The sequence below is a fragment of the Saccostrea cucullata genome, unplaced genomic scaffold, assembly GCF_032062105.1.
Source record: "Saccostrea cucullata isolate Sc308-1 unplaced genomic scaffold, CSIRO_AGI_Scuc_v1 ctg962, whole genome shotgun sequence".
NCBI classification, from domain to species: domain Eukaryota; kingdom Metazoa; phylum Mollusca; class Bivalvia; order Ostreida; family Ostreidae; genus Saccostrea; species Saccostrea cuccullata.
This window is the reverse complement of record NW_026925544.1, coordinates 133881-146456: the sequence shown is the minus strand read 5'-3', so window position 1 is coordinate 146456 and position 12576 is coordinate 133881. Positions and strand designations below refer to the sequence as shown.

At 33.2% G+C, this 12576-nt stretch overlaps 1 protein-coding gene across 6 annotated transcripts in view; it reads right to left on the bottom strand.

The window, feature by feature from the left end:
- The window catches only part of LOC134269188 (uncharacterized), a 76073-nt gene extending 71015 nt beyond the window's left edge, over positions 1 to 5058 (bottom strand). The window contains exon 1 of one of the 6 annotated variants that reach the window (XM_062751411.1): positions 4836 to 5058. In XM_062751411.1, the coding sequence (XP_062607395.1) occupies positions 4836 to 4887 (52 nt within the window). In that variant the 5' untranslated portion in view covers positions 4888 to 5058. Of the gene's footprint in view, positions 1 to 4580; positions 4721 to 4835 lie in introns of those variants that run through there. The other 5 variants (XM_062751410.1, XM_062751409.1, XM_062751407.1 and 2 more) reach the window with 5 other exon arrangements.
- Between the last annotated feature and the right edge of the window lie 7518 nt (positions 5059 to 12576).

Sequence of the window (12576 nt, the reverse complement as noted above, 5' to 3'; positions counted from 1 at the left end):
GTCTCCTTGTGTTAATTTGTCCTTGAAGGAAAACTGGAGTGAAGGGGGTGTTGCTTTCATTTCAAATGAATTTGAGTTTATATAGGGGAGCTTCACTGAAAGGCTTGTAAATATATATCCATTGGACATCAAGGGTTAGGCAAGAGTTACTGAAGTTAGTGGAAATACTCTATACAAGGAAATTTTTGCCCCTGTTTTATTTTTGCCCCTTTTGCCCTGACCTCTGTTGGGTGAATTTAAAACGGGAGAATTGATAGAATACAGCATAATTTCTTAAACAAAAGTGTAACTGGGTGAATTTAAAATGGGGCAAAATTTGATTGAAAGGGTAAAAAAAAGCAGGGCGAAGATAACCCTGTATACAGTAGTATTACACCTATTAACGATTATTATGTAAGTAACTAAAGGAACCTTTGGCAAAAATAATTTAATCTTTAGCAACAAAAAAATTTATTCCCAAATATGTCCTGACATCAAAGTTTATATTCCTTTATTTCATCTGAACATTTCATTCACTGTAAACATTAACATTCCATAGTACCCAGTGTCTCTACAAATACACAGCCTCAACTTAGATAACCAACTCTCCATTAGATATATATATCCATGTGCAAATAACCAATATCATAGTTATAAACATGATAAATATGAATCAGCATTTAGGCCAGCTAAGTATATATTTCCCACGTGAATTCCTGATCATTCAAGCAGCATTATCAATGAATTACATTACTGAGTAATAGATTTTATAGTTCATCTGCAAAAAGCTAATGGAATTTATATATATATCTATACATTAGCCATTCACTTTAGAGACCTACAATTCTGAGAATGGCATAATTAAACATGCTAAAACAGTCGAGATCCACATTTGAATAAGACTTGGTCTATCTGCCTCTTATTAATGACTTTAAATAGACTCTAAAATTCCAAAGCAGCGCTACACTGATTGTTTCTTGAAATATTTCATATGTTAATATATACACACACCACCAAGATCAAAATATATCCAACTTCATAAAATTTCATGTAATGATTTCTAAAAAAAAAAAAAAATACATATCATCTGATATATCAACATGTTAGAGAATATCTAAATATATTTGCATTCGTAGCTGGAAATTCCAAAACCCTCCCTGAATTAGACACACGTTAAAAAGATTCTTCGATTGATAAAAAAAAAACATCATGCATCCTCATAGTGACATACGGAAAAACTTTATGGAATTCATTATAGTATTAGATTTACCAACAAAGTGACCAAATGACACGTGTGAAATCATAAATGTTAATTGATTTTAACATGCACCCGCATGCAGGTACAAAGGCTGTTACAGAACAACATATGGAAATTCAGGACATTATTATCGAAAAAAAATAATGCATGCATAAAAACAGCATACTAATGGTTAACCTAAAGCAAACAGCTTTTAAAATCTGGGGTGTGAAATAAACCAAATATGCCAGAGAGTATAAAATCTCTATGTGGTTTCTATATAAAGATGCTACTAAAATACAAGGGTTATGTTGCAAGGCAGTAACATTACCAGGGTATTAATTATAAATGGGCCGACATGTCTCTGATCATATTTCATGGAATATTTACTCCCTTGTAAAAACTTACAGATAAAAAAATCCTTGGCAGATATATCTACTTTAAACTTTTAAATGTGGTCCCTATAAACTAAAGAAAATTATACATTAATTCTGAAAGTTTTCCTTCTAGTTCTCCGCAGTAAGTTCATATGATTATACTGCTGGATACATGTATCCTGACCAGCTATTAGATGATTTGACATTTCCAGTCCATTTTACAGTACCCCCTGAATGCAATACAACAATGACTGGTCCCTAAATGCAATACAACAATGACTTCTCCCTGGCTGAAAAATAACCACCTGCATTTGACAAATTGTCTGACTGTTTACAACCATGTCACAATGTCAACACAAAACTATGCCGGATTTTACACAGGTGCCTACACAGTGGCTCCACACCTATACTGGGCTATAGTCTCCCATACTAAGCTTATTACCTAACCACAAAATTACACAAAGGCACCAGGTACACCAGGAAAATGAGTAATCTCGGGATCTGATAATACCAAAGACTGGTGCTAAACAAGTTTTTGAGTAACAAGTGCTATAATAAAGTAGATTTTACAACTGCTTAAATTGCAATAACAGAACAAAGACTATGAAGTTATGAACTAGCTTTTTTCCATGTTTATCCAAATACAAGACAATTAATTTTCATAAATTAACTCTCATTTTGGATTGCATAGATTCATATATTCCAAAAAAAAGATGTACTGATTTGTAAAAATGGTCATGTCTTTAAAAGAACTAAATAAGAAATATCTTTTCCTTGGATTTTTATTGATATCAGTGTGTCTCATCCACATGTGACGTTACACATTGTGACCTTGAAAATGTTTTCAATTATTTATAACTTTAAGGAAATATGAACCTCCTAAGTCAATTATGCTCCTAAAAACATCCCAGCTATGATGCACAGATGTCCTATGTTATCAAATTATTAAGTATATACACCTCCATGAGTCAACATAAAAAATGAAGTTTTCAGAAACTTGAGAGTGACACAGAGTTATGGCATGCCACTGGGTTCTAATGATGTTATATCCACAGTTAGGGGGTAATTACACTGGCAGGATAATCAACCCTCACTCAGTCCACCAATATGTATGTACATCTTATTATAGAGTGATACATGTACCATGTCCTACATGGAGGAGGGAGGGAGGCCATTATATAGTGATAGAAGGGACGGGGGACTGGAAGGGATGGAAGGAGGAAAAGAAAAGAGATAGAAAGAAAGAAAGAATGAAGTGGAACTCTCAAGGACAATGGAGGAGGAAACAACCGAAAATTTGTCACATTTACAACACAACTGTATACATATTGCTGAAGCATGACAGCTAGCATACAATCTCCTGCTACCAAACTGAATACTGAAAATTATACAGTTAAAATCTGAATTTTAATTCAATTCCCCTTCCTCCGTAAAATAGCTCAGTAGCTACTTTATTTGACAATGAAACTCCTATTCCTAACACGATAGACTATGATCGAGATATGACCTACAAATATAAGTAAGTAGAAAGTGTTTGTGTTAAGATTTGAGTATGTGGAGTATACTGAAATCATAATTGTGTAAGAAATATATAATATATGTATTAAAGCTATGAACACCAGGAAGACTGTAAATCTAGGTTCCTCGGTAGCAGCAAGTAATCTTCAGCACACTCAAGTTTTGCTGTTAAATAGAAGAAGTAGTAGCTGGTCTTTTCCTGTAATTCAGGGCTGCACAATACAGGGATTTATACATAATTTACAAATCTCATGTTGTGTTGACATTGCAGAATGCAGTCTATAGATATAACCTCATTGGATGAAAATGCATTTATAATTTATATACGTATTGCTTGCCTCTAGGGAGTTTCATAACTTATACTCATAAATATGTCAACATGTATGAATTATGAAAGGGGTGGTTAAGTCCTTGAAATGTCTAATTTTTGCATTATAAATATGATAAACAGAATAAGTCAAGAGAAAATTCATGAATAAAAAAAATATTGCAATACCATACAGTTCTATTTTAATCTTTAAGTTTTTAAAAAAGAATATTCCTGGGCCTAATTAATTCAATAAGGCCTAGTTGCACTTTCATGTGCGACTTTTTTTTTTAAAGAGTAGATGATATAATATTCATAATTAATCTTAATTAGCATGCGTAGGCATATACATGATATGTCCCCCAAATTACAATTTATTTACATTTAGGGTATTTGCATAAAATTCTTCTAAAAAGACGCTACGCACAATGTGTTTATCCATTACGCAACCCCAAATATAGCCAGGTCCAGGAAAATCACTATATTTAGCTATATAGGTATATCTACCTATATAGCTTTATTTACCTATAAAATATAGCTATATTTAGCTATTTTGGAATAAGTTTCTGTTTTATGAAAAGCAGACAAAAAGTCGCATGTAAATTATGGCTGATATATATTTTAAAAGGATTAATAAAAACAACCTAGGGCATAGATAGTAAAAACATTGCCTCTTATAAACACTTTTTAACCAAAAAATGCATCTCTATTGTTTGGATAGCTGGAAGTGCGGTGAGGCATGACTAAGTGTGATTGCCTTGCATTGTGCTCAATTATTACCAATCAATTATCCTGTTGACCAAAACTGCTTTTCTTTGTTAAAGTAGCTTTACAGATTTGTTACACATAGCCCCAAAACTTTTAGATCTTTGATTGCAATTGCACAAAAGGAGAAACATTTTTATAAGTGGGTTTTTGGTGAATTGTTTTCAGTCCATTTCAAAGTTGAAAACTAATACTGACTCATTATGCGACTTTTTGTCTGCTTTTCATAAAACTGAAACTTATTCCAAAATAGCTAAATATAGCTATATTTTATAGGTAAATAAAGCTATATAGGTAGATATACCTATATAGCTAAATATAGTGATTTTCCTGGACCTGATAGCATGCACCTTTGGAATTTCCCAACAAAGGTGTGAAAAACAGAAACAAGATTTACTGGTCATCAACATAAAATATGGCAATGGGTGACACGTAGTATCCCAGTTCACATAAATCCATATTGTCCCTCTTTAAAAATTAAAAATAGTCCTGGTCATTTTTTCGTCGGGTGCTGTTTGGCTTTCCGCCAAAAAATGGCGTCACCCTTTTCTACCGGCATTTAGGTGAAAAATCCCAGGTAAATCACACTGCATAATCAATATATCCAAATAACACGCTCTCACTTATACTCCATAAATGTGATATGACCTACCTTGCATATAATATAACGTGAAGGAAATCAAAAAATAAGTAATTAATCCCATTTTCGCTTCTTCTTTCAGTACACTGTCGTCCAAGTTCAAAAACACACCGGTGACTCTATTCCACGCTTGTATTGTGACGTCACAGGAACAAGTGCCCTCTATAGTCTATGCGATATCTTGCTGCATTGGAAAGTTATGAAATGATTATTGATGACAATATGGAATGTGCCTTTGCTATTCTTTTAATTAAGAATCAATTGTATTAAGAGTGTGCATGAAATCAAGATATGTTGTTTGGACTTTATCAGTTTATACGCACTCTGGAATTTATCGATTTGTTGGGTAACAGTGCGTTCAGATATAAATCATTTATCAGCAAGATAATCGATGCTAATTCAAGATATATGTCGTCACATTTTTTCTTTGTCCAAAGTATAATGCTGGATAATTGTTAATTAATGCATTAATGGGTACTGATCACTTCAAATATTTATTTTTTTAATAAACGAGATTTGTTTTAATTATAGAAACTAGAATTGAACTGAAACTTACCACGTGGTCTAAGGTATATTAATTACCGTGCACTCCAAATATCTCGACGAGTCTTACAGGTATACAAACAAACACATGTTGCAGGAAAGTCAGTAAAAGTCAATCTAATTCATCAACCTTCAATAAAGATGAAAGTAACTAAGAACAATGGCCAAATTTCGGAACATTATGTACAAGAGACACATCCATTGTGCTCGTGGCTATATAATATTGTATGTTTATCGGGTTACACAGGCGAGTTATGAACATATCTAAACAGTCAAAGCAATATTTATGAGATTGAAATGGAAAAACGCGATGACAACAAAATTTGACACAACAATTGTCAAATCGTAGCCTCGGTATATATTTTTGACCGTAAATATATTATGCAAACTTATTAAACTTGAACTTCAAGAAGAACTTTGCAAACTCTCTCTCTCTCTCTCTCTCTCTCTCTCTCTCTCTCTCTCTCTCTCTCTCTCTCTCTCTCTCATATCCTGTTTAAATTTAAAACAAATATTAGATATTTTAAATTCTTGAAACGGACAGATAATTATAAACATCACGGTCCCTTGCCTTCTCTTACAATATTAACTGTATCCATGTATATTTTTACATAAACATTTTTTTTAAAATCGGCATCAGTATGAAGACGTAAAGTTTTTGCACGAAATACAAAATAACATTTGGCTGAAGGGTTACAACTTTATTTTAAAATACAGTAACTGTTGTATTTTTATGAGTCCAGAGAATTCAAGGCAGTAAATGGATTGTTCATTTTAAACAACGCAGATAGACAAAGAATTCTAAACAGAATTTTACATTTTTATGCACATGGTTACATTAACATGCTAGACTGATATTACTTCATGCAGTGGAGCCCAAACTTTTCAAGCAGGAAGATTTTTTTTCTGCCTTACAATGGAACAAAAATTAAATTTAAATATTTTAAAGAAAAACAGCGAAACAACTTTACATTTCATTGCATCTAATTATAAATAAAGCAGAATATGTAAGAAACCAAACTGAATAAATATACATGGTTAAAGATTAAGACGTATTCATTTACCATTGACTTCATGTATTTATGTACATGAATGTACGAATATTGATTCCTTTATACATGTAAATTAGAGAATATTTTAATCCCAATAAATTCTAAGATGACAGTTGTGTAAGTTCTATATGCGAAATACGCAAAATGATATTGATTTCTGTCATGAACTTCTATTTCAGATTATTATTATTATTTTGAATACAAAAAGTAGTTTGTAAAAAAAAAAAATAATTTTTTCACAGCTAGATACCAAAGAACTTCGGATGAACATTATGATAATTTTTGTATTTATGGAACATAAAATAACTTCAAATTTATACTGTGTAGATACGAACCCTGATGAAAAACACCCTGACTTTTAAGATAAACCTTAACGCAACCCCCCCCCCCCTCTTCAACTTGCTATAGGTTGCCGCTCATAGTGTACAAAACAACTTGTTGTGTGAAAAGCCATCCTATTTATTCTTTTCAAGATTTTTTTATCCCCACTTTAAAAAGTTTTTACTTTGAAAAAGGATTACAAACAAATGTAAAACATATTAGTTTCCTCTATTGGAGCACCTGACTTCGTTAATTCCACAATCGTTAGCGAGGTGCTACCGCTTTAACCTGATAACTACATTCCCAAGGTTATGAAATATTACGAGCTTTACAATAAAAGCCCTAAAACTCCTTTGTATTTTACCCCACAACTTGGTTTTCAATGAACAACGAAGTCGGCTGTTTTCGCCACAGGGACGCGAATTAAATACAATTAAATCCATTTTGATGATAAAAGCTCTTACAAAATAGCGGATTTTACTTCAAAATACTCGTTTTTAACTGATATTAAAAGAGCCTCTCGCAGGTTTCCAAGTAACGTGGTTTATCATATTTAGGAAGAAAGAACAAAGAACATGCAGTACTAAATCAGGTGATGTTAAGAAAACATTTAAAAATTGTGCCATGATTTTTTGAAAAAAATCTCTCTCTCTCTTTCTTAAAATTCATGCAGCTTTCATTTCAGACTGAACATTTATTGTCCTTGCACAAAAGAGAGAACACAAAAAAGAAAACATTGCAATTTAAACATTTTTTAAATTGTTATATTGTGTAGTTCTCTCAAATTAATGTTGTAAAATGCTGAAAGCCAAACAGGTTCTTATTGTTAAATAGAAACCCTGCTCAGTGTACGGGAACGTTCTTTGTAAGTGTTCCAATTGCAAAAGCCATTACAAATAACGGTAAAAAACCTTTTTTGTCGTTTCAGCATTTGTTATTCAAGTTACAAAATTATCTTTAAAGTCAATATTCTATTCATTCCAGTCGTGTCATAATCATTGACAACACTTGTTTAAATGTTTTGCGTTTTTTAAAATCCTTTCATGACCTTAGAGTTGTAACAATTTAGATTTTTCTCTTTGCTTATTGATATGGATAGGAAAACGCAATAGACTGCACGAGAGAGAGAGAGAGAGAGAGAGAGAGAGAGAGAGAGAGAGAGAGAGAGAGAGAGAGGAGAGGGCAGGCTGAATTTATTTTCGCATAAACTGCAAGCATTGGATCTTTTTTCGTGTCAGCACCTTCTGCGACACGGGATCTAGGGCGGTTTACGATGACACTGTCTCATCCGAAGGACCGGTCTCCATCCTACAGTAGGACCCCTATAAGCGATGTAAGGATCCACTCTTTACTCCGCGACTCTGGTGCAAAAGTCCAAGTGCAGCCACTGCACCATAATCTGTAGTGTATATTCAGTGTATGCAACAAAGTGTCCTTTTTTATTTATACACCTGTGTATAAATCAATCAAGAGAGGACAATGAATGGTTACGGTCAAAGCTTACATTGGGTACAGAAGTCGGTCAGTTTTCCCCAATTTCGGTCGAATTTCGTCAAATTTGAGACACTTTTCACTTCAGGAAACATAGAGCCAGAGCTTGTCTTTCTGAAATTTTCATACATAAGATGCATCTGATACTGGTGTATGAAATATATCAATTTGGTATCCAGGTAAGCTTCTGAACCAAACAGTCCTTGAAAATCAATGATAATTTGCATTTAAAAAAAATGAAAAAATTCGAAAATTGACATATTTTCTGTCCTTCATGTGACCCCTGTGTATCCAATAACTTAGAACAAATACTCATTTTGTGGCTTGATTGATAAACTATTGCATTATCCTGAGAGACTGAAAACCAGGGGGCAAAAATGGGTCTTAGCTTATTTTGCATTGGCGTCGGAAGCAAATTTAAAGTGGGGGGGCTAAGTGTAAGAAAAATTTTTTTTGTACCTCCAAAAAAACCTGACAAGCAAAAAATTAAAAAAAAAAAAAAAAAAAAAAAAAAAAAAGAAATGTCTATTTCCCAAACACGAAAATCCTATTTCGCTGGGGGGGGGGGGGAGTTATAAGTCTAATACCAACAAATTTTTCTCCCAAACACCAACACTTTTACCAATTTTAACCTATACTAAGACATATCTATTGAAAGTGGGGGGCTAAACTTACGAAGATATGTTCAATGTCTATACTAAGTATATATTGGGAAAAAAGAAAGTGGGGGGGCTAAGCCCCCCCTAGCCCCCCCGGTTCCGACGCCTATGTTTTGTCCATTTATATAAATATTGTATATTTTACCTACAGGTGTATCTGGACCTGTGTTTATAGAATAAACCTCATTAGCTAAAAGTTTATCAAAAGAACACTGGGATGTCATGCATATCTGATGATTCAATATTCATGCATAGAACCCTAATATCAGTTCAAACTAAATGGTAAGCTTTAGTTTAGTGGGGTGCTAATGACAGAACAAGATGTCCAAGATGCAGTTGGCCATTTACATACGTAATATGAAACAACTCATTAAGTTTAATGCTTTCTGGCGTTTTTCAAATTATATATTGTTAACCATTATTCAAAACTGAAGTGTCGATAGACATTTTCGTTATTTCACGATCACGACAGGGAGCACACGGCGGGTCTGATCGGCAAGGGATGCTCACTCCTCCACAGCCCCTGATCCCACTTCTGATGTTTCGGAGGTCCCTGTTTGCTTATTCCTAATTTGTGGTTTAAATGGACTTCTGAGTTTGAAAACTGTTCGTTATTTTCCTATAATTATAAATTTCACAGAGATGATCACCCAGTAGCCCATACAAATATTACAGTTGTACATGTATCAAGTTCACCACCTCGATCATTGTTCTAGTTTAACCCATTTCATATCTATTGTATAGTAAATCATTTGTACCCTCTGGGTATTTCGCGCGGTCTGGTATTTTTAACAGATTGTAAATTTCTTGTTGACCGTTGACCTCCTCAGGTACACTATCTTTGACAATTCAGGATTAATGGAGTTTTAGTATCGTACTGTGCGGAGATGGTCAGCTGCCAAAGGATTAAAATTTTATTTATAGTGCCCCAGCGGTAGTGAATATTAATATATACATGTATACATATAATGTGTGTATACTTTGAATGAATCTAAATGTTAAGCTATATATAGAATTCCCTTTTGTATGGCAGTCAACAGCACAGTTTGCCTTTAATTTGTTGTTAATTAGTCGCGTCTTTGTTGTTTTTCTTTCATAATATATGTTCGTAAACAAGGTAAAAATTCAAGACCTTATGGTAGCTTGAAATTATGGGAAGTATTATAAAATAATTAAGAAAATTGCATGTTTTGCAAAAATACTCGTACAAATAAAAGAGAATATACTTTACAGGGAAAAGAAATTTACGTGTAGTTGAATATTGTTAATGCATTTTAAATGTATTTTTCTCGTCTATCTAAATACAGCCCCGTGTCTTGTTTAATTATGTCTGTATTCATGCTCATGCTCTGTGCTTTTGAACCATTGGAATTCAATTACGGTGAACGAAAACAGATACTTGTATATTGTAGATGGTTAGAGATAATAAATTGAAAAACAAGGAAACCATGCATTGTTAAAACTTAATTTTAATGTCTACGGACACACACGATGTTGAAACACGACTGAAACAACTTTATTTTAATTCGAGAAATGTTTTAATACTTCTGGGTTTCTTTGTGTGTGCATGTTTTAAAGGAAATTTTAGTTAAGTTGTCATTAAATTTGAATTTCTTTTTTCTTGTTAATAGTGAAGTTTAAAAGCATTTTTGATCAGAATAAAGCAAGAATATTCCAATTATTAACTAATTAGTCCAATGTAACATAAAAATAACTTGGCAATTTTGGGGTATATATAAATTATATAAAAATATAATTTCATATATATTTTTACGTACAAGTATATTATTACACATTTATAGATATACTGAATAATGCAAATGATTCATAAACATTGATTAGATAAAATATATGCGTCACATATAAAGCAATAGATACGTTTTCCCTTCAGTTTCGGTATCTCTTCAGAGGAACTTGCATGTTCAAGTCAGCAATGGGAAAAAAACCTCTAATATCAATTTATTCATGTGACTGACTATTGCATCGATGCATCGACGATAAAACACCACTGAACTCAAACGTGGAAATTAATATTCATTGAATACTTCTGTTTTATATAATAGCGTAAGCTTGTAACTCGTTAACAATTTACCAAATCGAATGAATTATAAATATTTATTGATGTAATTCAAGATTTTGTGTAAAAACCTTTAAAACTGAGGGTCTTTTAAACCATATCCTTGTGTGTTAGAATATTGACTAATTCTGCAATATGACGAGGGTAGGTTTTACAGTTACAGGGAAATAGCATCCGATATCCACCGTCGACTTGAATTGGCACAATGTTGGTTGCAACAACAGAATAGGCATAGTTATCCAATAGTCTAATTTCGTTTTGCACGTAATCTATTTATTACATGTATTTGTTAATGGCGTGTTGTATTTCCTAAAGGAAATATCTAGTTCTGCATTGTTATTAGCTTGATGGTTTTTCTATAGCACTGAAACAAGTTCAATTAGGTCAAGTTTGCAAAATTTCTTGAATGTTCATTATATAGTGCATAACCATCTTTGGAGCATTGTTACACTTTTTTTGCAAGAATGAACAGAGTGTAGCGCTTACACATTTAAATAGGACAAAAGTTGGATCGAATGTTCTAGATAGCGGATGCTTGCGAGATTTGCCTTGAAGGTCTTTACAACAACATACAACAGTCAACTTGACATTGATAAAGTACATGTATATAGCATGGTACCTGGTTCCTTGGTCCAGGAGGAGAGAATCTAGGTTGTTCTGTAGAATGGTATAACGGGCTTTTCATTAAATTTCACTTAGTGTAGCGAGTAAGTTGTCTTTTATACCTACTATTTTGTAAATGTTGCGACTTGCATAAGATTCTCTACTGGTGCTGGGGATGAATGGATGCAGATATTGTGGTAGCTGAGTCTGAAACCTTGAACATGATTCCGTACATCAGCCCCGCCTTTGGTCTGCTGTGCAATAAGTAAATTTTGCATTAAATTTCACTTACTGCTTGTAGTCCTGTTGTTACGTGCAACAAATTTTCTTGTCTTTTATACCTTCTATTTCGTACATGTTGCTCTCAGTACGTGGATAACAAGCACCCCGTATACCATAATTATGGTCCAACTTCATTGCTAGACTATGGCGGGACAATTTGTCAAATGTTTTACTGAAATAGAGTATGACAACACTTCTCCTACTAAGACGCTGTCAAGGTCGTGTGCTGTTAGTTGACCAGAAGAGAATTTTGTTTTGCCACCTGCATATTTCAGTGTTTAGCAGCAAAATGACGTCAGAGAAATGAGTGTATTATAGTTAGCAGGGGATGGTGCCGTAAGGACCTGCAAATCTTTGACTATAAGGAAAAAAGTGATGCTTCAAAATGACTCTAAGTGATGGTGATACATGTATTTCGAACGCGACTTCCTGTACACATTATAGAGTTGAAATGAAGTGATAATTGTAATTACATGTATAAGTATTTTTCACCCGTTGAGATCTGAGTAAAAAAAATTGTTTTGTTTAGGTTTCATTTTTTTTTTGTTTTAGTTGATTGCTTTATTTTTTGACATCCAATTATGGAAGACACCACGGTTAAACAGCCAATATCCTTCGTTAATTTTGATTAAGTGTTTTTCTACAATGAATGAAATGTAAGAATTCACGTTTTTTTTATGAGTTTGTTACCGTCTAGTTATAGCCAAGATAAAAATGGCCAATGT